Source organism: Callorhinus ursinus, unplaced genomic scaffold, assembly GCF_003265705.2.
Source record: "Callorhinus ursinus isolate GAN/ISIS: 27379988/994484 unplaced genomic scaffold, GSC_fseal_2.0 scaffold1, whole genome shotgun sequence".
NCBI lineage: Eukaryota > Metazoa > Chordata > Mammalia > Carnivora > Otariidae > Callorhinus > Callorhinus ursinus.
Window position 1 is genome coordinate 34,039,275 of NW_027397063.1, and position 25,915 is coordinate 34,065,189.

General features: G+C 36.8%; 1 protein-coding gene and 1 pseudogene across 3 annotated transcripts in view; both read left to right on the forward strand.

Annotated features, from left to right (window-relative positions):
• Positions 1-25,915, forward strand: part of NSUN3 (NOP2/Sun RNA methyltransferase 3) — a 56,597-nt gene that overhangs the window by 21,467 nt on the left and 9,215 nt on the right. For all 3 annotated transcript variants that reach the window (XM_025873125.2, XM_025873119.2, XM_073892296.1), the window contains one exon: positions 211-332. In XM_025873125.2, the coding sequence (XP_025728910.1) occupies positions 211-332 (122 nt within the window). The remainder of the gene's footprint in view (positions 1-210; positions 333-25,915) is intronic.
• LOC112825040 (heat shock cognate 71 kDa protein pseudogene) lies at positions 290-6,249 on the forward strand (annotated as a pseudogene).

The window sequence follows — 25,915 nt, forward strand, 5'->3', positions numbered from 1 at the left end:
CCAAACACTGAAAGTGCACAGGAAATTTTCCTCTAAAGTATTAGTGAAGAAATGTCATGAAGAATTTACCATAGTATATTTTGGTTTTAAAAGAAATGTCTTTACTTACTAGCTGCTTATTGTCATGTTTTACATAGCTTCTCCATGTATTTTGCATCTGAGACTGTATTTTCAGTGCATGTTTGCATTATATAGCCTTTTTTTCTCTAGGTATTAGTTGATGCTCCGTGTTCAAATGATCGAAGTTGGTTGTTCTCTTCTGATTCTCAGAAGGCAGCCTGTAGGATAAGCCAAAGGAGGAATTTGCCTGTTCTGCAGGTAGAACTCTTAAGGTGAGGGCTGTTAATACAAAATTATTCTGGTTTCTAATGTAATTTAAATAGGCATGACAAATCATGACACGGGATTCCCCAAATGGAGGGGTTTCTGTGTAGGTGTTGATAATTATTCCTCCAAAGGCTGTATCCAGAAAATTCTTAACCTCTTTCCTTTCAGTTCTCATGCTGTAAGACCCCACTGCCCCCTCCCCCACCCCCTCAATGAAATGTAGTATTGCTGTGCATTGTCTTTTAAAGGATACATATGATTTTACTGTGGTTTAAAGTTGTTTGCCTATCAGGACCGTCTCAAACCTAGTGTTCAGCACCCTGTTCTTTCACCAGAACCTGAACAGTTACCCATAATAGTAGCTTTGGACCAAGATGTATGTTTTTGGTAATGGATGCATTGTTTTGGTTGAGTCAACCTCCTAGGAAGTTGTGGTTCATTGTTAGCACTTATCTCCCCTTGAAGAATTTTCCAAAAGCATGTGACCACCAAGAGATACTTGGTTTTCTTATGAACAGAGGCATTTTGGGACATTCTGTCCTGGTTTCAAAAGAGTTTCTACTTATACTCTACTCCCAAGTAATTCCTGTTGTTCAGTGCAGAACAAAAATTCTCTGGAATATTTTAAAATATAACTTAATGATGTATTATCACTTGTTACCTCTTACATGTGGAATGATAATGATTAACATTTTTTACGCACTTCTGACAGCTTAGTTTACTTCCAGTTTCTGATTGATACACAACAATGAATACATGCCATTACCTAAGTAGTACAACCAACTAATATGTAGTCTTGTTCTTGTACCAGATTATGAAATCATCTCATATGGCTATTCTAGGTAGTACCTACCAGAGGGTTCTTCTAAATGTTACTCATCTGGCAGTTAAACTATTTATATGCTTCCATTGTCAGCCTTTCATCAACTAAACCCTAAGATATTTTGAAAATTTTATACCACCTTTACCCTTCTACCTTTTGGATTATTAGCTTTGGCATGTTGCATAGATCCTGCTATGACTTCTTTCTCACCTAAATTTTCTCGATCTCGCTTCTTAGTTAATTATTCCAGCTACTCTGGGCCTTGCCATTGTTAACCTTATACCTTGTAACAGACAATAAGTTTTATGATGGGTTATTAGCGCTGTGACCTCTAATTTTTTTTTTAAACTGTGATCAAGCAAACAGGCTTTCTGAGAATATCATTTTTCTTTCTCTCTCATGAAAAATCCTCCCTTCACTTGTTTTTCTTCCTGTTCATTACCAAGCTTTCTGTGTTTTATATTCTATTGCTTTTCCTCCCATTTTGTCTCAGTTCATTGTAATCTATTTTCTGTTCCCTTTATTCTTTCAAATTTATGCTTGTTAAAGTTACTAAAGATCTATTAAATTGACAAATATTTTTCAGTTTTAATTTTACTTGATATCTTGATAGCATTTAAAAAATCTGTTTTATTTTATAACTATTACAAGGAAACATTTTCATTGTAAAAAGCTCAAATAATAAAAATGAAGCAAAAGGCCCTTTTGGTCATGGACCCAACCAAATACCAGCTTTCTTTACTGAATTATCTGTTGGACTTGTTTGGTAGACTTGTGTGAACTTAACCAAAACAAAAAAATTTCCAAACTTTTTCTCTAGGGATTTTAGCAATTATGTGTGCATAGAGAAATTCATTTAAAAATAACTGCTATCACTGTGTATATATTCTGAAACTTGCTTTTTTTGTACTTAATTTTTCTTAGTTTTTAGCTTATAGATTTACTTTGTTCTCTTCAACTTTTGTGAAATATTAAATAGGGTCAGTCTATCATATTCTATTTAATCCTCTATTTTTTGAATACTTACATTAGTTTCCTTTTTTTTTTTTTTTTACTTTTACAAACCGTCCTTTAATTTGTCTCATTGGACATGATGCTAACATTTTTATTGATTAAATATCAAGAAGTGGAATTGAAGATCAAACATTTTAGATATATTCTCTAAAATAGCTATACCAGTTTATACTTTCTATTGCATTTGACTCTGTTGACTGCATGTACCCTCTTTTTTTTTTTTTTAAGATTTATTTATTTGCAGGGGGGACAGGCAGAGGGAGAGAGAGAGTCTTAAGCAGACTTCATACTGAGCACAGAGCCCCACACAGGGCTTGATCTCACAACCCTGAGATCATGACTTGAGCTGAAACGAAGAGTCGGAGACTTAACCAGCTGTGCCACTCAGGTGCCCCTGCTTGTTCCCTCTCATAGTATTCTCTTCCCTTGATTTTTGTGATCATATGCTTTCCTGGTTTTCTTCCTACTTATTTTCTTAATTTACCCTTAACCAGCTCATCCCATAATTTCTGGGTTTCCTTAGGCTGCTAATGTTGGCTCTCTTCTCTATTTATCTGATAGCTTCAACTGATACAAGACGCTATCTCCCAAGTATGTATCTAAGCTCAGATCTTTCTCCCTAGCCTCAGACCTTTATATTCAGTTATCTATGACGTATCTCCATTTGGAAGCCCCTTGGACACATAAAACTCAGTTTGTCAAGAGAACTCATAATTTCTAATGCTTTTCTGTCTCCCCCCAAAATCAATACAACAAAAAATCAAATAGAAACCCCACTAATCTACCTCCTTTTTTCTCTTTTGTATCTCAGTAATTTCCATACCATTATACATTTGCCTAAGTCAGAAATCCATCTCCAACCCCCCTTTCTCTTGTACTCAGTCAATTGCTAAGATGTTTCAGTTGTACCTGTTCCATATTTTTCAAGTCCCTCCAGTTCTGTCCATCCTGAATAGCCTAACCTGAACCACCAGCCTCTGTTATCTGAATCCTTGCAACTGTGTCCTAACTGCCTTGCTTGTCTCCAGGTGTGAGCTTCACTTCACTCTTCACAGTAAAGCAAATCTGATCTGAAATGTAAATCTGATTGTCATTCTCCTTTTTAAAATTCTGCAGTGGTTCCCATTACCATTAAGATTTAAATTCCTTAGTATGATATTCAAGTCGTCTTTGGATATGGTTCCTTCTTACTTCATTTGCCTCATTGTCTCAGGACTTCTCTTGCTTTGTGTTCCACTGGAGCAGTTCTTCAAACTCACCTTACAATGTCATTTCTGAGGCCAGGGCATTTCCTGTTCCTTTTGATTGAGAGTTCTTCTTACTCATTCTCCCCTTTCTCTTGGCTAACTCTGGATTCTTTAGAAATTAGCTCTGACTAGGGAGTGTAGGGTAGGCTTCAATACGAAGAGGTCAGGGATATTCCCTTCATGTCCTTACTTTCATTTAAAAATATTTAAAAATATATTGTCAGTTTCTTTGCTTAACATTTGCCTAGTACTTATCTCTCTCTTCAACAAGACTGTTACAAGCCCCATGGGAACAGGGATAGTCTTACTGTTTTTACTGCTAATACATAATTTGGTGTCTGGTATGTAGAAGGAGGTCAGCAAATAATTGTTTTAAAACACTAAATTACAAGGGCTGAGTACTTAGAATTTAAATCTGTAATTAAATTTATAGCAAAGTTACTCTCATTGAACACTGGGTTAGATCACCAGACAGCTGTTTTCTTCTCAAGCCGAGCCAGGCCCACACAGAAGCAACCATGTCTAAGGGACCTGCAGTTGGCATTGATTTAGGCACCACCTACTCTTGCGTGGCTGTCTTGCAGCACGGGAAAGTGGAAATAATTGTCAATGATCAGGGAAACCAAACCACCCCAAGTTATGTTGCCTTCACTGACACGGAACGATTAATTGGTGATGCCAAAGAATCAAGTTGCGATGAACCCCGCCAACACAATTTTTGATGCCAAATGCCTGATTGGACGTAGATTTGATGATGCTGTAGTCCAATCTGATATGAAGCGTTGGCCTTTTATGGTGGTGAATGATACTGGCAGGCCCAAGGTCCAAGTAGAATACAAGGGAGAGACAAAAAGTTTCTATCCAGAGGAGGTGTCCTCTATGGTTTTGATGAAGATGAAGGAAATTGCAGAGGCCTACCTTGGGAAGAGTGTTACCAATGCAGTTGTCACAGTACCTGCATACTTCAGTGACTCTCAGCGTCAGGCTACCAAAGATGCTGGAGCTATTGCTGGTCTCAGTGTACTTCGAATCATCAACGAGCCAACTGCTGCTGCTGTTGCTTTATGGCTTAGACAAGAAGGTTGGTGCTGAAAGGAATGTGCTGATCTTTGACTTAGGAGGTAGCACTTTTGATTTGTCAATCCTTACTATTGAAGATGGGATCTTTGAGGTCAAATCCACAGCTGGAGACACCCACTTAGGTGGAGAAGACTTTGACAACAGAATGGTCAACCATTTTACTGCAGAGTTCAAGTGCAAACATAAGAAGGACCTCAGTGAAAACAAGAGGGCCGTTCGTCGTCTCCGTACTGCTTGTGAATGTGCTAAGCGCACACTTTGTTCCAGCACGCAGGCCGGTATTGAGATTGATTCTCTATATGAAGGAAATGACTTCTGTACCTCTATTACTCGTGCCCGGTTTGAAGAATTAAATGCTGATCTGTTCCGTGGCACCCTGAACCCTGTAGAGCGAGCCCTTCGGGATGCCAAGCTAAACGAGTCTCAGATCCACGATATTGTCCTGGTGGGTGGTTCTACCCATATCCCCAAGATTTAGAAACTTCTACAAGATTTCTTCACCGGGAAAGAACTGAATAAGAGCATCAACCCTGATGAGGCTATTGCTTGCGGTGCCGCTGTCCCGGCAGCCATCCTTTCTGGAGACAAATCTGAAAATGTTCAAGATTTGCTGCTGTTGGATGTCACTCCACTTTCTCTTGGCATTGAAACTGCTGGAGGAGTCATGACTGTTCTCATCAAGCATAATACTACCATTCCTACCAGACAGACACAGACCTTCACTCCCTACTCTGACAACCAGCCTGGTGTGCTTATTCAGGTGTGTGAAGGTGAGCGTGCCATGACCAAGGATAACAACCTACATGGCAAGTTCGAACTCACAGGCATACCTCCTGCCCCTTGTGGCGTTTCTCAGATTGAAGTCACTTTTGATATTGATGCTAATGGTATCCTCAATGTCTCTGCTGTGGAGAAGAGCATAGGAAAAGAGAACAAGATCACCATCACTAATGACAGTGGCCGCTTGAGCAAGGAAGACACTGAGCGTAGGGTCCCGGAAGCTGAGAAGTACAAAGCTGAAGATGAGAAACAGCGGGACAAGGTGTTTTCCAAGAATTCACTTGAGTCTTATGCATTCAACATGAAAGCAGCTGTTGAAGATGAAAAACTTCAGGGCAAGATCAATGAGGACAAACAGAAGATTCTTGACAAGTGCAATGAAATCATCAATTGGCTTGTTAAGAACCAGACTGCAGAGAAGGAAGAATTTGAACACCAGCAGAAAGAGCTGGAGAAAGTCTGCAGCCCTATCATTACCAAACTGTACCAGAGTGCAGGGGGCATGCCAGGAGGAATGCCTGGAGGCTTCCCTGGTGGTGGAGCTCCTTCCTCTGGTGGTGCCTCCTCTGGACCTACCATCGAAGAGGTTGATTAAGCCAACCTGAGAATAGGTCTAGCATTGTTCCACACAAAATATTCGAAGGACCCAAATTTGTAGCAAATTCCATGGCAGTTTTAATGTTGAGCTGCTATAGTAAATAAACTGGGCATTCTTGATACTTGAATATGGAGTACATGCAAAGGGAAAGGAAATAAACATTGTACTTTATAAGCACTATATTGTTAAGTGGAAAATGGAATGTCTTAAATAAAACTATTTAATTGGCACCAAAAAAAAAAATTTATAGCAAAGTTAATCTGCCAAAGATGATAAATCACTATTGTGCTGTGTAGTAATTAGACATAAACATAAAGCATTTCTGTAATTTATTTTGATTAGTATTGCTTTTATATAACCAAAGCATGGTTTTAGTTTCAGTTTAGTTTTTTTCTCTCCAGTTAATACATTTCTCTTAACTTAATTTAGCATTTCAGTCATCATCGTGAAGGTCACGCATTTATTTATTTATTTATTTATTTATTTATTTATTTATTTATAAAGATTTATTTATTTGAGAGAGCAAGAAAGAGAGCACATGAGAGGGGGGAGGGTCAGAGGGAGAGGCAGGCTCCTCGCCGAGCAGGGAGCCCGATGCGGGACTCGATCCCAGGATTCCGGGATCATGACCTGAGCCGAAGGCAGTCACCCAACTACCTGAGCCACACAGGCACCCAAAGGTCACGCATTTATATAAACCTCACATAGGCACCTACTTATGCCCTAACAACTATGGCTCTTCCTTAGTGGCCACTCCGCTCTCCCATCATCTTATTTTCCAAAAGGAATGGCTTTAGCATTACATCATTTTAGTAGCATATTAACAAGGTGCAAAACTGACATCTCACTCACTACAGGTGTAGATTTTTATGTAAGAAGACGGGGAAGACCATCACCCCAGCCATCTCCTATTCTTTTCCTTGAGCAGCTACTCTCCATTGCCTGTCTCTGATGCTTGGTCTGTGGAAGAGATTTGGGAGCCATCTAAATAAAGTAGTTGAAACTTTGGGTCCTTTGGCTGTGTGGTTATGATGATAATGGGGAAAGAGTAGGACACCCACGCTATAGGCACAGAGAATGGTTCTAATCCCCTGACATCTACAAGTCTGGGAGTTGAAAAGATGAAGGGAAAAATGATAGTGCCAGCCACAATTCCCCTTTTACCTCCTGTCCCTGACCCTAGAAAATGAAGTACACAGTAATAGTAATTTTCTCATCAGGGATAGCTCTGTCACTCACTGTGCCACATACAAAGAAATTTCTTACTTTCTTTGAAATCTTTCTCACCTAGTTATTGTCTTACCTTCCTTTAACAGAAGGTAATCCTTTTATTCCACAATAAGAAATAAAGGTTTCAAATGCAAACATAGGCAAGAAAGTAAATATATTGATGTGAGTTTTACTCAGAAGTATAAAGGATTGATAATAGATCCTTATTTTCATTTGCAAAGAGCAATTAGAAAGCAAGAAAGCAAATATTGCCTAGCTTGATATTGCGGACAGAAGATGGCACTCAGAAGGGAGAAAAGGAGTGGAATGGATAATTGAGAGGCAAATAAGGAAAACTTTTTGTACTGTTTTGTTGAAGACTACTATTTGCATTTGTCAGGTGACAGATATGGTACTCAAAGATACTTTATGCCCTCTGTGGCTGTATATTCATTTACCTCACCAGAAATTTTTCATATTTATATTAATTAGGCAGTCTGCATAGCGTTCACAGTTTTAGCTTTTGACAACACAATACTGTACAACCAAATATTACTCTTAACACGTTTTTATGATTGTGATACTTAAAATTGATACTTTATTATTATTATTAAAGATTTTATTTATTTAAGAGAGAGAGAGTGCACACAGAGCAGAGGGAGGGGCAGAGGGAAAGGGAGAAGCAGACTCCCTGCTGAGCAGGAAGCCTGATGTGGGGCTCAATCCCTAGGCCCTGAGATCATGACCTGAGCCTAAGGCAGATGCTTAACCGATTGAGCCACCCAGGCATCTCAATACTTTAACATAATAGAAGTTTCTTGATGTTACATATTTTTATTTTTTTTTTGATGTTACATATTTTTAAAAAAGAGTAGTGTTAGTAGATATGTAAGTCTTTTAAAATTCTTTTAAAAATTAATGTAGGTTTATAATCATGAAATTAGTAATCTAACCTGATTTTTCTTTTTAGCATGGAAAGCTTATTGGAAGACACAATGATGACAGGAGATAGATTCCAAAGCATATGAGTTCATTGTACACTTACTGAGGACTCTTTGATTTATCCATACAGAAATGGAAAAATTAGAATCTTCTATTTAATTTATAAAACATGAAGATAAAATTATATACAACTCTCTCACACATCTTCCCAAAAACCATTTCAGAAGAATGTGAGACAACATTATAAGGAATAATTGAACATAAGCCAGTTCTATTAATGGAGTACCATTTGAAAGTATACCTTTACTTTATTTCTCAAAATAATTTCTGAGACCGGTCATTCTGTTACATACTATATATGTACATACTACATAATCAGATACTCTGCCTCATTTTAATTTAAATGTATTAGGAAAAACGGAGTGGGAAAATATGCTGAAAATAACACACACGTAGTCTCTTTAGAAAGTGGCCATGGTGTTTGTGCAAAAGAAGTTTACATGATTTTAAGGTGGGAAAGCACGAACTGAAGAGTATGGTTTATAACAAAAATATTGGCATGTTATTGCAGTAATGTATCATGTCATCCATTTCCTCAGAGAAAATCAATCACATTTAAAATACCCCTTCTGGTTTTCTTTTCTCACTAGTTGAGAAGTAAAATCCAATTTGTGAACTCATTGAAAAAGGAAGCTTAGATTATTCAGTTACATTTTGAAAATTTGTATAAATCATCCAGATAACTATCCTTAAAAAGTGGTACTCTGACAGCAAGAATTGTGTTTTAAAAGAAACATTAAAAAAAAAAAAATCCCCAACAACTCCTCTGTCATGCTCTTGAGCTGAGATAAGGGATACCTAGTGACTATGGAGTGTGAGTCTTCATCATTCATCAACATAGTGACCAAAATATTGATGTGTTCATGTTGGAAAAATAATATTTGGACATACAGTTCTATTAAAATGGAAGATTTCCACCACTGTTTTGGCTATGTATATAATTTCTTTTTAAAGGTCAACTAATTCGGTTAGCTTTGCATACTATCATTATATGCTTAGTCATATGTTTGGAATCCAGAAAACAAAAGCAAACCACTATTAATACTACTACTCCTGCTGCTACTACTTTTCTTTCTCCTCTTTCTTCTTTTTTTCTTTAAGTTAAATGGCAGGAGTCAGAGGTTCTCAGATTAAAAATCTGTAATTTGGGCAAAGTACACACTTCTTTTTAATAAGAGTGTGCAGATCAAAATATTCCACATTAAATGAAATTGTAAAAGGTTGAGGAGACATACATAGGGTGTGGCTATTGTATTTTCAACATTAAAAATATCTCAAGTATAGATTGATAGTATGAAATAAAATCTTGAAAATGAGATTTTATCAGCATTTATTAATTTATCCAACATTAAGTATTTTGCATCAGAACTTTGCTAGGCACTGCAGATACTAAAATATATATGAAATGCTTTTTGTTCTCAAAGTCCTCAGGGCAATTGTCATAACATGGGGCAAGAACGTGGTAAAAGTAGAATACAGAGGTAGCAAGAGTGGGGACACTCGGCTTTGGTCAGGTTAAGGATGGGGTGTGGGTTTACAAGTTATATTTTAACAAAATAAGCAACAGATAAATATTTAAGCTAAAGATATTCTAATAATTTTTCCTAACATGGAAGTAATGTAGTCTTGTACAGCATTTGAAATATAAAAAGAAATATAAAGAAGAAAATAAGCCATCCATTGAAAGAAATTTATATTGACTTCCTTTGACTGCATATAGTAATTACAGTAATAGAAATCATAGTGATATATAATTTGGTATCTTTTTCTATTTAATTTATTATGCACATGTTAATTATTAAGTAGTATTTGAAAATATGCTTTTGAAATGGCTACATCATATTAAATCACTCCATTCATTCACATGTATTCAGGTAGCTAGGAGTATCAAAGACTTTCTAATAGGATCTCATTAATGCAAGAAATAGGTACAAAAACCTCCTAGTGGAGATTAAAACATCAGCCTTTTCAATGATCCAGGCAAGAGTTTGATAACTTTGGGGAAGGAGTTAGCAGCTGGCCTGTGATCCATTTTTCTCTTGATTTCTAGGGAGGCAGTCCCATGGAAAGAAAGAAGGCGGGTGACCCAGTTAAACATGATGATAACTGACCTCCTTGGTAAATAGACTAATGAATTTTGCTGAGAGGAGAACTCTTACTTATGGCATGCTTTGAGCAGAATATTCTTGGTTAGGATTGCCATGGTAAACACAACCTAGAATCTAGATTTATGAGGCACAGCTTCCTGGAGAGTGTCATACAAGCTATTCAACTCCCTAAGATATATTGGAGATGCTCCCCATTGTGTGAGGTGACGAGTGAACTTTGCTTAGAGAACTCATCTATTATCTGAGCTAGAAAACATTCTGAGCTATAAGCAAGACTGGGATAGCCACATTGGATGTCCCTGCCTCTTCTATGTCACTTGATTGCTTGTATATTTGAAATTATTAGTAAAGCTTGATAATGGCTAAGATCTCTGGCTCATGAGAATCTGATTTGACAATTCAGTCCTTTGTGTTAGCTCACCCCTAAATCCCATCCAGGGGCCTCTGATGAAACCTCTTATTCCAGTCCCACATCTAAATCTTGAAATTTAATCAGCTAATCCAGACAGCTCTAGACAGTAAGTAAGAGCCCTCCCCCTTTATATCCTGTGCATGGAAACATGATTAAAAGAGTGAAAGGGTAGGGCCTGTTGTGCCAGAGCTTAGGCAGTTCCAGGAGAATAAGAGTTTGTGATGTTCCACGAATAGTGATTTTTCCATTTTGGTTCCACTCATTAGTAAAAATAAAAACAATGGATGCTGTTCATTGACTACATTAGCTACTTCTCTCCTTGTTTGCAGAGGCTCAAGTAAATAGGTGGAGAGAGTCTTGAATTGTTTACTCCAGCAACATGCCTATCCCTGCCTTGTAGGTGGAAGAGGTAGAATCTCCTCCTTCTTCATAGAAACAGGATGCAAGGATAGTGACAGTTTTCCCCTAACTGTATTCTTTCTGTTTATTGTATTCTCAGTATTTATTGAGTGCCTTTTATATTCTGGACACTAGTGGTGAAACAGGGCAGATTCAAATTTTGTTTGACATGGCTGCCATTATTTTGTAAGTAATTAACCGTCCATCATTACTGATTTAGGAGTATCATGACTTCTGTCAACATACCTGAAACTGGCATGCTACCTTTTTAGCTTACAAGCAAGATAAATATCAGTCCTTTCACAGTTTTTGACTTTGTGGTACAATATCTTCTCCATATTGTGGCTTGGTGGCTTACCGTTTACTCTTTTCAGTGTGTTGGTTTTTTTGTTTTTGTTTTTATAAAGAAAGGTTATTGCTTTTTAAATATATCTATATCTTCCCTTAGGATAAATGCTTTTTTGTGTCCTGTTTAAAAAATATTTCCATACCTTAGATAATCTCTTGTGTTATTTTCTGGAAGCTTTATTTTTTAACTTTTATATTTAGGTCTACAATACACCTCAGCTAATTTTTGTTTAGTAGTATAAGGTAGGAATCTATTTTCTTTTCTTCCTTCCCGTTTTCCTTCCTTTTTTTAACCTTGCACATGAATACCTAATTGTCCCAACAGCTTTTATTTTATTTTTTTAAAGACGTATTTATTTATTTTTAGAAAGAGAGAAAAAGTATGTGGGAACGGGGGAAGGGGCAGAGGGAGAGAGAGAATCTCTATTTATTTATTTGAGAGAGAGAACGAGACAGAGAGAGAGCATGAGAGGGGAGAGGGTCAGAGGGAGAAGCAGACTCCCTGCTGAGCAGGGAGCCTGATGTGGGACTTGATTCCGGGACTCCAGGATCATGATCTGAGCCGAAGGCAGTCGCTTAACCAACTGAGCCACCCAGGCACCCCGAGAGAGAATCTCTAGTAGACTCCCCGCTGAGCACAGAGACCCACATAGGGCTCTATCTCACGACCCTGAGATCATGACCTGAGCCAAAATCAAGAGTCACACTCTTGGGGCGCCTGGGTGGCTCAGTTGGTTGGGCGACTGCCTTCGGCTCAGGTCATGATCCTGGAGTCCTGGGATCGAGTCCCGCATCAGGCTCCCTGCTCAGCGAGGACCCTGCTTCTCTCTCTAACCCTCCCCCCTCTCATGAACTCTCTCTCTCTCTCTCTCTCATTTTCTTTCAAAAAAAAAAATAAATAAAAATTAAAAAAAAAAAAAATCACACGCTTAACCAACTGAACCACCCAGGTGCCCCTCAACAGGATTTATTGAAAAGTCTGTCCATTTACCAGTACTCTGTAGTGCTACTTCTGTCATAAATCAGATGTCCACATTAACATCAGTCTTATTTCTGTTTATTCAATTGCTTTGTTTACAGATTCCCCCAACTAGTGCTACACTAACTTAATTACCATAGCATTAATGTCATAATATGTAGGTGCAAATACTCCCTTTTGTTTGTTTCATTTTGTTTTGTTAAGAGTATGTTGGCTATTTTTGATTCCTTTGCATCTTTACATTTTAGAATCAGCTTTTCAAGTTTCATAAAAAACTTGTAGGGATTTTGATTGAAATTACATTAAATCTATCAATTTAGAAAGTTTTGACATTTTCCTGCTATTTCACAATATTGATAAATTTGTTATGTTTAAAATTTATAGATTCTTTTGGATTTTTAACAAAACCCTTCATAATTCTGTGATATGTAGAAATATATAGGTAATTTTTTCTGGATTCTGTATGATATTTTGCTTAGGATTTTTTTCATGTGTGTTCATGAGTGAAACTGGCCTGTAATTTTTCATTTTTGGAAATAGTCTTATTAGAGTTTGGAATTAAAGTTATGCTGGCTTCATAAAATGAACTGAGGAGTGGGTTCTCATTTATGTTCTCTGGAACAGTGTATGGAAAATTGCAATTATTTTTTTCCCTTGAATATTTGACAGAAACTGCAGTTGAAGCCATAATGGACCTGGAATTCTGTGGGGAAATTTTTGACCGTTGATTTAGTTGTTTCTTTAACAGTTACAGGACTCTTTTTTTTAAGATTTTATTTATTTATTTGACACAGAGAGAGTGCGCATGCACAAGCAGGGGGGAGTGGCAGGCAGAGGCAGAGGGAGAAGCAGGAAGCAGGTTCCCCACTGATAAAGCTGAGCCACCCAGGCACCCCACAGTTACAGGACTCTTAACAGTTTTCTCTTTTTTTTTTTTGAACCAGTTTAAGAGGGTTTTGTTTTTTGAGTAATTTTCCCATTTTATCCAAGTCTGCAAACTTACATAAAGTTGTATATAGTATCTCCTTATTATCTTTTTAGTGTCTGCAGGATTTATAATGATGTCCTCTGTTTTATTTTTGTTAATCAGTCTTGCCTGAGGCTTGTCAAATTTTTATGTCTTTTCAGGATCCAGTATTTAACTTTGTTCATCTTTTTTATTGTAAGTTTGCTTCCTGTTTCTAAACATATGGGGATTTTTTTGGTTTGGTTTTTCTAAACATATGGGATTTATTAGTTTTTAATTTTTATATGATCAGAGAACATATGCTATATCAGCCTGTTATTTACTTCTGAAGAATTATTTAGGATAGTGGTTTTTAAACTTTGCTCTGTAAAGACAGAGGGATTTTGTAGGATTGTTGTAGGAGCCATCTTGAGGGAAGGGAGGGGGATGACCAGGAGAGCCTTTTAGTTCATCACAGCAGATCCAACTAGAGGTGTGATGTCTTCATCTCATTAAACCTGTGGGATGTCATTTGAAGAAAATTTCTTGTTACTTAAAAAAAAAAAGTTTGAAAAAACTTAAAAAAAATCATTTAAATCAGTAATAAGCAATCTCTTTTCATTTATAAGCACATTTGCCATGGGCTAAAATTAAGTAATTCTGGTGGTTTTCTTGAAAGCTTTTTAGTTCTTTTCATGAGTGAAGAGACAATATTTGATAGTAGATTAAAGATCCTGTGTAAAGGCAGGCCTAATTAATCTGTTGTCACTCTTCCTAACTTAAGCAACACAAATCTGCATTTCTTATATTCAGTCTTAGCAGAGAGCTTTTAATCCCTAACCCATCTTCCTATACCAATTTTAATGAGGTATTAACTGTTGGTGGGAAAGAATACTAAACATAAGATTTCCAAGTAGAATTGGAAATAAATATGTTAAAACTTGTCATTTATAATCTATTTCCGGAGTAGCTAGCATCATTTATCACTCTGCTCTACCATATATAAAAATACCATATAAAAAATATTCCTTCTTCAAGTAAAAACTTACTGCCAGTGAAGAGAAGATAATTATCAGTATTGTTTTTGTTTCTTAGGCTGACAAAGGAATAGCTGCTGGGTATGGCATCTCTGAAAATAGCAAGCTTGGTCATGTTTCTTTATCCTGAATTTATAGAACTTCTTTGATAATAAACAGTTTGATACCTAGAAATTTGATTACTTACTGTGAGCATAGTGAAGCGTACCCTCAAGGTTTGTAAAATAATACTTTTAAAACTGATGATAGCACTGGGTAACTATCAACTTAGAAATATCTGTGTTTTAGATTCTTATGGTACCTGAAATTTAATTTTGAATCTGCATTTATTTGATAGATTGTACATGAGCTTCAACTTTTCACCTTAATGTTTTCTTTGGTCATAGTACATAATAGCGGTATTTGCTTTCTTGCCCAGACTGCTGTTTACCAGCAGAAACAGTAAACTGATAAAAACAGACTGAAGTGATAAAGAACAGGCCATGGAAAAATGAAAGAAATAGGAACTGTTGAAAAGGAGCAAAAATAGAAAAATTTGAAATGAATACTAGAAGCCAACAATGTAACATGGAAAAAAAATATGGAATGGTAAGGAAAAATCAAACAGAAACCCCTGCAATACTTAGAGGAAAAAAAGACAAAATGTAGAGGAATTAAACACTTAGGATGGGGGGGAGACAAAAAAGGAACAATTTAGACATGTAAGCTTTGTGAGCTCATAACAATTGGCTAAAGTTGTCATTTTATTATTTGTTAAATTATTTTGTAGTAATTAAAATATTTCTATTGGTACATCAAATTAGGTTTTTTTTTTTTTTAGGGACTGGGTTTATTTTCTCTCTTTTAAATCAGATTGCCTGCCTTCCACACTAACCTGATTTCCCTTATGTTACCAGAAAAACAGTGTCAGGATAACCTTCATTTTTAAATATGTCTTAATGGCATTTTTGGTGCCTAAAAGGGTTCTGGTACCAATTCCAATGTGGTGGTGGGGGGGGTTCCCCCATCATCAAGTAGTTCTTTGTGACACCAGTTGGGTGTCCTACAGTTTAACTCAGTTCTTGACACTCTGCCTGGAGTGTCAAGAGGTCAGTCTTGCAAGACTGCTGTCACCACACTTCAGAAGCCAATTACAAGTCCATGTTTGTCACCTTGCTTCTAACGAATGGGCTATAAATCAAAGGTTCCCATGACCCACTGGTTGATTTTGATTTGCTAGAGCATCTCACAGAACTCAGAGAAACATTTACGTGCATTTACCAATTCTTTTAAAGAATATGATAAAGGATACAGATGAATATCCAGATGGAAAAGATGCAAGGTATATGGGAAAGGGCACAGAGCCTCCATGCACTCTGTGGCCGTGTTACTCTCTCCCAGCTTCTCCACGTGTTCACCAACCCAGAAGCTCTCTGACCTGGCCTTCTGGGTTTTTATGGAGGCTTTATTATATAGGCATGCTTGATTAAATTGTTGACTATTGGCAGTTGTTAAATCTTTAGCCCCTCATGCCTCCGTAGAGGTTTGGAGGATGAGACTGAAAGTTCTACCCTGGTCACACGTTGGTTCCTCTGGAAACCAGTGCCCACCCTTAGTTGGTGTTCAAAATTTCACCTCATTTGTATAACAAAAGATAACTTTGTTACTCTCATCTCTTAGGAAATTTCAAAGCTTTTGGAGCCCTGTGCCAGAAAAAGGATTGAAGACCATATATATATATATATAAAATTATAAATCACAAGATCACAGTACCACATATCTCAGTTTTAAAGTGGTTTTCCCTATGGAAAGTCGAGTTCCCTGCTAAAAGTTACCAAACTATTCCACTCAATCAGAATTGAGACCACAATTGCTATGTAGTAACCTTCATTAACAGATTATTCTACTTTCTCATATTTATAAATTACTTGTTGGCAAAAACTATTATTTTTTTTTCCAAATAAAGCCTCTGGCCACTAACATTTCCATCTGTTCTATAACGTGAGAGTTGTAGGTTGCTTGAGCTGTTCACTATTGAGGATTTTTTTTAAAATTTTATTTATTTATTTTAGAGAAAGCATGAATGGGGAGGAGGAGGAGGAGAGGGAGAGAGAGAATCTCAGGTGGACTACCCACTGAGCAGGGAGCCCGATGCGAGGCTCGATCCCATGGCCCTGAGATCATGACCTGAGCCGAAACCAAGAGTCGGTTGCTTAACCGACTCAACCACCCCACTATTCAGAATTTTTGAGTGTTAGTTGCAATGAAATATGTTCCTTTTGTTTTACACTGTTGAAAAGTTCTCTGCTTGACCTACCTTTTAATTAAGGTAGCATTCATTCATTCACTATTTAATAAATATATTTTGAGAACATACTTTCCAGTTGTGCTATATATAAATAAGGCAAAATGAATGTAATATAAACCATGTTTTCAAGGAGCTGAAAATTTATTGCTTGGAGAAAACAAGAGGAAGGAATTCCATGGGAAGTCAGTGAAAGTTTTAGAGATTATATGAACTTTGAAGTAAGTCTAGAAGGATGAATGACAGTTTGATCAAAAGGAAACTGGAAAATAATTATGTAAGCATTGGAACTTGCTAAACATCTAGAAAGATGAAGCAAAGAATGAATTTTAACTCCTTGACTTGAGAGTTAATTACACACATTGTCTCAATCTATAAGAAGCAGAGGTATTACAGACTGACAGGGTTTGGTCAGAGAAGAATCTCTCTAAGTGATGTAAGGGATCTTACAGGAATTAGATGTTACTGAATCATGGGAGCTGGTTAAACAATCTGTAAAAGTTCTATATAATTGTGCCCCTACGTCTGGTGTGGGACCTGAAGTTAGCCAGGGCTACTAACCAGCACACAAAGTGGGGGAGAACAAAGACAGACTATAACCCAGAAGGACAGAGGAACCATGTCTTTCTATCACCAGAACCTGTATAGGTCTCCTATCACCTCTAAGCATCTGATCATAATGATGTGGGTGGTCTGCAGAATAGCTGGTGCACTTCATTATGGACCTGCATAGGAACTGTGGCCTAGAATTCAGAGAAGCTGAAGGAGGATCCCATGAGTGCTGGAGGAGCTTACCCCCACCCCACCTACAAGTTGAGCCAGTGGATCTGTAACAACGTGTGTGTACACTAGGCCATATGTGCGTTTTAGGGAATTTTGGCAGTTACAAAGGCATGTGTAACCCACAACCCTATCAAAATAGAGAACGTTTCTACCACCCCAGAAAGATTCCTGGTGCTTCCTTAGAATCCATTTGCTTCTCTCACCAAAGGCAACCACTGTTCTGACTTCTCTTACTAATAGATTAGCTTTGCCTATTCTCAAACTATGAAAATGTAATCAGACAACGTGTATTCTTTTTTATCTGGAATTTTTCCCTCAGCGTAACATTTTTGAAATTTATTCATATTGTGTATATCAGAGGTTTATTCCATTTTATTGAGTGAGAAACATCTTTATTTTGGGACTAAATCCCACTATCTGATAAGAACATTCACTCAGAAGTGCTTGAGCAAGGCTTGAGGCCACAGTCTTACCTGTAAGAGCTGCCTCTTCAGGGATACCTTTTTATCACTGCTTTACTTTGGGGCACAGAATCTCTTGACTTTTTCAACCCTAACAAGGCCCAAATTATTGAATTCCTTGTTGATTTAGATTATAATCCACAGGCAGAGCGCCTTCCTTAGCAGAACTGTAGTCCTTCCATCTCTTCTTCCAAATCCTAGGATCTTTTCTAAGCTTTCTCTCATTAATACACACTAACATTTTGAGAATTTTTTTTCTAGTCACCTTAGAGTTACATAAGCTTTGTTTAGCATGTAGTCCATCTTCCAAGATATCATAAACAATGAATTTATTAAATGTTATCCCATGGCATAATAAGGGTTACTGGCTGTATTAATCTGGGTTCTGCAGAGAAACATAGGATGTATGTATATATATAGAAAGGGATTTTTTATTTATTTTTTTTTTTTATTTTTTTTTTTTTAAAGATTTTATTTATTCATGAGAGCCAGAGAGAGAGAGGCAGAGGGAGAAGCAGGCTCCCAAGGAGCAGGGAGCCCGATGCGGGACTCGATCCCAGGACCCTGGGATCATGGCCTGAGCCGAAGGCAGACGCTTGACCATCTGAGCCACCCAGGCGCCCCCAGAAAGGGATTTTTTAAAGCAATTGGCTCACACAGTTATAGAGGCTGGCAAATTCAAACTCTGTAGGATGAGTCAGCACACTGGAGATCCAGAGAAGATTTTTTTTTTTTAAAGATTTTATTTATTTATTTGACAGAGAGAGACACAGCGAGAGAGGGAACACAGCAGGGGGAGTGGGAGAGGGAGAAGCAGGCTTCCCGCTGAGCGGGGAGCCCGATGTGGGACTCGATCCCAGGATCCTGGGATCATGACCTGAGCTGAAGGCAGACGCTTAACGACTGAGCCACCCAGGCGCCCCAGAGAAGATTTGATGTTGTGGTTCAAGTCTGAATAATCCTAGCTGGTAGAATTCCTGTTCAAGGGAGGTCAATCTTCTGTTCTATTCAGGCCTTCAAATGTGACTGGATGAGACCCAAACACGTTATGGAGTGCATTCTGCTTTGCTCAAAGTTCACTGATTTAAATTTAATTTTATCCAAAAATACCACCACAGAAACATCCATAATACTGTTTAACCGAATATCTAGGCACAATGGCCCAGTCGACACATAAAATCAATAGTCACTGGCTTTCTAGCCAGTAGTTGTTTGTTTGAATATTCTCTCTATTGCCTGCTTACTAAGCCAGTTCTACATTTTAGATGCTGCTAAAGCAAGTCCACATTTGGTGCCAAATTCATTGTAAGTGAAGATAATTTTTCTTCTAATATAACAGAAAGAAATAGAGAGACTCAAAATAATAGTGACTTAAATAAGTAAAAGCCTGACTAGGTTTCTCAGGGTTGTTCTGGCAATCATTTGATTGCCAGACTCCATAATCATCAGGGATTCAGGCCCCAACTTTCTTCCACCTCATGGTCTAGGATCGCTTATTTCAGCTCTTGCTGCCTAATCTGCATTGCAACTAGTAGGAAGGAACAAAAGAACATACCTCACATTACTTCTGCTCACATCTCATGGATTAGACTTAGTCATAAGACTAGTAAAAGGCAGTTTCAGAAATTAGCCTTAGCTATACCCAATTAAAAACTGCATTACTACAGAAGGAAGGGAGAACTGGTATTGAGGAACAGTTAGAAGTGTTTGTCACAAATTGGAAATCCCTTGGTCAGATAATATTGGAGGATACAAAGAAGATTTACAAGAAAATCCTTCAGCAAGAAAACCAATTTGAAAAATTTTACAACCGTCAAGAATTAGATGACAAAGGCCTTAATGAAGTAAATGATAGGGAAATAGGTACATGATAGATTTGCAAGATAATTTCAATGGAGAATTAATAGAACTTAGTGATTGATTGGCTCCGGAGTGGGAAGGAAAAAGTCAAGGATAACACCTTGGTTAACAGCATGAGCTATAGAGCTCTATTGTCTGGATTTGATTCTTGCTTTGGGTATTTACTGAGTGGCCTGTAGCAGTTGCTTAACTCTTGCCTTGGTTTTCTCTCTCATCTGCAAAGTGGGAATAATAACTAATGTCTAAAAACTTAATTGAAAGATTGAATGAGATAACATGTAAAACACCCAACTTTGGGGGAAAAAAAATAAACCAAGGAGGGGCACCTGGCTGGTTCAGTCGGTAGAGCATATGACTCTTGATCTCAGAGTTGTAGGTTTGAGCTCCACGCTGGGTGGAGAGATTACTTAAAAATAAAATCTTAAAAAAAAAAGTAAGGATAAAATTCTCAGGAAGACTGTTATTGAATGGATAGAAAGAAGAGGAAAGGTGGTTAAGGAGGCTAAAAGGGAACTTCAGAGAAGGAGGTGTGAGCAAAGGAAGAGTGGTGTCCAGGAAGCCGCAGTGGGAGAACGTTTCTTGAGGTTGAGGATGAATGACAGAATCAAATAGTTTAGTTAGATGAAGGCTGAAAATGAACCTTTTAGGCTGGTTTTGTACTCATTTTATCAACAAGCTTCTGAGGAAAACATTTTTTATTTAAAGTTATGGAAACAAAATTTGGTTAAACGAATTGCCAGATGTTTTGGAATTTGGAATAATTACCGAATTACTCCAAATTATTTGGAATTTTAATGGAGGTTCTCACTTATAGGTTCTAACAGTGAGTATAGTTTGTTAAAATTCTAAAAAAACTAGATGTCATTCTGTGATGAAGAGGTTCAAATTATGTCTCAACATGAGGTATTTGCTTTCATTTACCTCATCATAAATTCTGTGCTGTATCACCTGAAGAGGTGAAGAGTGTATGTTCTATAAAAGGAGCAGGTAGCCAAGATTCTCAGGTCATAGGGTCAGACCTATTAATTCTTAGTTTCTTTATGTTAAAAGTGCCTGGAAATATATAGTTACCCCTTACCTTCAGTGAGTATTTGGGACAGTTGGAATGATAAAATGTACACACGTGGCATTCTCTGTTTTATTGCCCTAGATTCCATATTTATTTTAGCAGTGGTACCATTTGCTTCAGGGTATGTAGCAGTGGTAAAGCTTGCAGTCCTTTTCCTGGTATTAGGTTAGGGTGGCAGTCTTTGTGCTGCATTATTTAGCTGTGTAACTTTGAGTAAGTCACTGAGTCTTTGTGATCCTCCATTTGATAAATTGGGTCAGACTGTTTACCCAGTGTACCTCATAAGATTTTATTAAGACTCCATGTGTGAGGTGCTCTTTAAATTAAGTAATGTTTATTTAAGTAAACATAAGGTAACATGACTAATTAGACTGATTGCTTGTCTTTCACTTGGCTAATATAGGAATCATATAGGAATCACATCTCATTTGATTCCTGGACCAAATCCATATTCCTGTTGATACAGGAATCTTCTATTTTATTCGAAAGAAAGAGTAAAAATTTCTTCCTGGAGGAACATGTGCTGTGTGTGCAGTGTCCTCTGGAAGCATTTAACCTTATCAGTTTGGGATTTAGTTTGTCATTTGAGTAGTAAGATACAGAGACTGCCAGTAGTTTTCATACATCTTTCATATTAATTATATAAATGTTTTTCAAATTCTATGTAAGTTGAAAGTAACCTTATAAAGTAGCCTTATGTAGAACCTCTGAAATGCTAATTGAATATTAAATGGTTACAAGGGACCAATTGCTGGATTGATGCTCCTGTTATGCCCCTTTAAAATTTTTAAAGTTACTACAGTGTTTTAAAAAAAATGGTGTTTAAAAAAAAAATGTTTAATACTAGCGTTTCTAAGATGAAGGCAACAAGATTGAGAATATTGTGGCAATAAAGGAATCTTTAAGTCTATTTCACTTGATTGCTTCTCCATATTTACATCTGAAGAAAAGGTAGCTATTGCCTTAATGCTTTAATGTTGATAGAAGGGACTTGAGGAAAGATGAAGAATAAATACATTAATCATTAATAATGTTTAGCTGTAATCTTAGTTTTTCAAAAGTACAGACATCTGTGATTGCTTTACTTCTACAACAGAAATTGTTGTAGGAGGGACAGTGACTGTAACTTCAAACATGTTACAAGGAAGACATAAAAAGATGTTGTTTATCTCCTGATAGTAAATCATGAGGAATTAAAGGGGAAAAGAATCACTTTCTGTTTTGGTCAAAAGATGGCACTATTGCTGTGCTGATTGTTTTCTTCTGCAGTTTGCTTCAGTCTTTTTAAATGCAGAAAACGGTTAAATTTAGTGATCTAATTAACACTGACCCTCCCAACAGAATGCCAGATTTCTAATCAAGGAACAGAAGAATAGCCCAGGAAAATGTAATTTATATTTTAAAAATGTCTTAGGTTGTTTTAGTAGCTATTTAAATAACATTTTCTGAGATTCAGAGATTTACCTTAGGAACAACAGGACACCCTGCATCGTGTTTTCAATTTTGGTTAAATTTGAAATACCTTTACTTTGGAACCTTGATAGCTGCCAGGGTTCCAAGATGTTTTAGTTTGTTTTTTATTTTGGGGTCTTTTTTTCTTTTTTTTTTTTAGTTTTTTTAAGGTCATTGAACTTGTTTTTATTAAAGTAATAATACTTTTTTTCTTCAAAGTAATAAGGTCAGGTAGTCATTTTTTTTCCCCCTCGACCATTATACTTTACTTCTTGAGGGTTGGAAAACTATGTGGACCAAGCTGGAAATGTAAAGGTAGTCTCCCTTCTTGTGCTGGGAATGCCAGCATCTTCTCATCGTATTTCTAAGCCAGTACCTTAAATGGCTCTTGGGGCTTAATTCTGTGTTGTTTTTTTTTTTGAGCAGATCTTTCAGGGGTGGAGGAATTCAAGGAAAAGCACTGAACAAAATGACAAAATAAACTCCGGAAAAAAAGGACTTTATTATTGATTGTACAAAGTGCTCTTTAAAAAATACGAAATAAATAAAATATACATACAAATCAAAACACTTTTTGGAGGGAAGGAGGAATCCTTGATGTATTGAGAGAACACAAAACAATCCAGTTTTTTTGCTTACTGTGTATTAGAATAGGAAAACACTGACGGACTCCTGCATATAGATTGCAGATTTACCTATCTGGTGCTTTTTAAAGTTAAGATTGAAATGGTTTACTTTTAAAAGTAATTAAATTTAGCTCTCATCAGTTAACTATGTGGCTAGTTTATCATGTAGATAATAAGACAGAATATATTTTATGTAGCTTTGCATTGTAACTCATTTGCATCTAAAATACCATCCAAAATCTTATTCAAAATGTTTGAGCCCAGATATGTTTCAGAATTCTGATTTGTTTGGATTTTAAAAAGTAATCTAGTAGATATTTGGTAGAAGACGTTATCCACTTCCCCCAGTAGGGTCCAAGGCAGCACCCTGTCATCATACATTAATACGTTTTCAACAAAACCTCTGAATAGTTATATCACATGGGCTAAGTCTTGAGCATAAATAGCCTCACATCAATTTAGGTCAGATTTTGAGGCCAAATGAGTCTGCCATAAACCTAAGAAAAAAAACTGTAGGTTGCAGAACTTTTGGATTTCACAAAGGAATATAAGAGGTAGTAGAGGGGCGCCTGGGTGGCTCAGTCGTTAAGCGTCTACCTTCAGCCCAGGTCATGATCCCAGAGTCCTGGGATCGAGCCCCACATCCCCACATCGGGCTCCCTGCTCCCGGGAAGCCTGCTTCTCCCTCTCCCACTCCCCCTGCTTGTGTTCCCTCTCTCGCTGTGTCTCTTTCTGTCAAATAAATAAATAAAATCTTTAAAAAAAAAAAAAAGAGGTAGTAGACCTCTCATTCAGATCTCATTCAGATAGGTCAGTAGACCTATCATTCAGATCTACTCTGTGAACTGCCAGAAATCAACTAAGGTTTTCTGTTTGTAAACGGGAAAATTTAATTTAACATTTTATTTAATGGTTTCTTTTTTTAGAATATGTTTTATTTTGTTTTTAGCTGCTTCATTAAGAGGCGGTTCAAGCACAAAATGCATCTGATCCTATTCTGTAATATGCTGAAAGACAACCAAAGATTTGGAGAAATTTGTATAGCCAGTATCTGCCATAAAGCAACAGGCTATCTAGCATAAGTTCTGTGGCAAAGAAAGTCATCATTCTTTTTCTGTTAGGAATACTTGAGATAAAAGCATTTCCCATTTTATTTTATGCTGTACTGTTAATCAACACTGGCTTTATTTCAAACTACAGCAGTGTTGTGAGATAGAATCTTATTTCAGATTTAAAGTAGGGTTAAGCCTGATCATGACTTAGGTAGGGGGTTTCTGAGGAGAATGTATGTTTCAGTTAATGATAGAGGGATTGTATTATGTGGCAAATCTGCTTCCTTTTGAAGTACTTCCCCTCGTTCTGCATTATAGTTAGGCATTGTGTTTTCAATAACGTATAAAACAAGATAATGTCTACTAGTTTCTATTTCAATTTAAAGTATTAGGTTAGCCTTCCACCTAATCTGATCAAAATAATACTTTTGCTCCATATACTGTAGTTAGTCATGACATCTTTTTCTGCCTGCTGCTGGCAAGTATGATTAGAAAGTTCTGACCATCTCTCTAGCATCTGTTATAATTCAGTGGTAAATAATGCCATTAATACAGCTTGGTTTGTTGTAATTTCATGTAGTTTAGTTAGTGATATAGCATAGGTGAAAAATATCCTATTATTCGGTTCTTGTTAAACTGTGAAATTTAGGGCGCCTGGGTGGCTCAGTTGTTAAGCGTCTGCCTTCGGCTCAGGTCGTGATGCCAGGGTCCTGGGATCGAGCCCCGCGTTGGGCTCCCTGCTCTGCAGGAAGCCTGCTTCTCCCTCTTCTACTCCCCCCTGCTTGTGTTGCCTCTTGCTGTGTCTCTCTCTGTCAAATAAATAAATAAAATCTTAAAAAAATAAATAAACTATGAAATTTATAGTCATTGAGAAGCCAAGGGGCCACAGCTCATTTGGAGAAAGTTAGCAGAGGATACCATTATGCCAAAATGGATGTTGCCTAGTTGTTTAGTTTTCTTTCTTAATATTTAAAAAAAAAGGAAAAAAAAAGTTTGCATGGTACAGAAATTTACATAAGTGTAGAGAGAACCTTTTTTGCCTTCTAACAGACCTCAGATCCAACATGTCTTATTTTTCTTCTCTAATCCTGACTTATATTTTTATATGGTCATGACCACAACTTTGCCACTTTACTTGTATTATTCAAGTTTCTCTGACTTCTAAATGTTTTTTTCCCCTTTCCAGAGTTTTAAGTTTCTTACTGAGCTTGTTAGACCTACTGAGCAATATCTTTCTTCCATTCTGATTGTAATTATTTCTGTCCTGAAGCATCACACCCTTCTCACACTCTCCTAACTATTCTAAAAAAAAAATATATATATATATATATATATATATAGTCTTTTTATGATGTGGATGAAATAATAATTACTTGGTTCTTATGGGCTCTTTCAAAAGTATGCTGAATTATGGAAGCAGATGATTTATTCTAGACACCACTGTAGTAGGCAAAGTAGTGCATGTTTATGTACTTATATTTTAGAAATGTGTTAATTATTACTTAGTATATTGTAAAACACTAAATTATCTTTTAATTTATTGGAATGCCAATACCAGAAGTATTGGTTTTTAAATCATTGAACTAATCTATAGAGTTGTTAAATACTCTAGCCTTAACTGAAATTAAGTACCTATTGCCACTTAATGTGTCAAAAGTGAAGAAACTCTTGTATGTATTGGTAAATGCTAATTATAAAGATATCTTTACACTTTTTAATAATTCTCAGCTGTTTGAACCCGGGAGTGAGGTTTCTTCACATGCCTGTTTTCCTTGATCTGTGAATACAAAATTACAGTATTTTTGAAATCTATAACTACTATAAGCAAAAGGACAAAAAATGGTGTTTAAACAACAATCAGCAGCAGCAAAACAACAACCATTTGACAGAAATCCCTAACATTTTGTACTAGGGTGTTGAGATTAACCCAGTTTGTAAAAAAGCCTTTGTGTTGCCACACACAATTTTCTTGTTTAGAAATTAATGTGACCAGGTAAGTTATACCAGTCTAATTTTAGA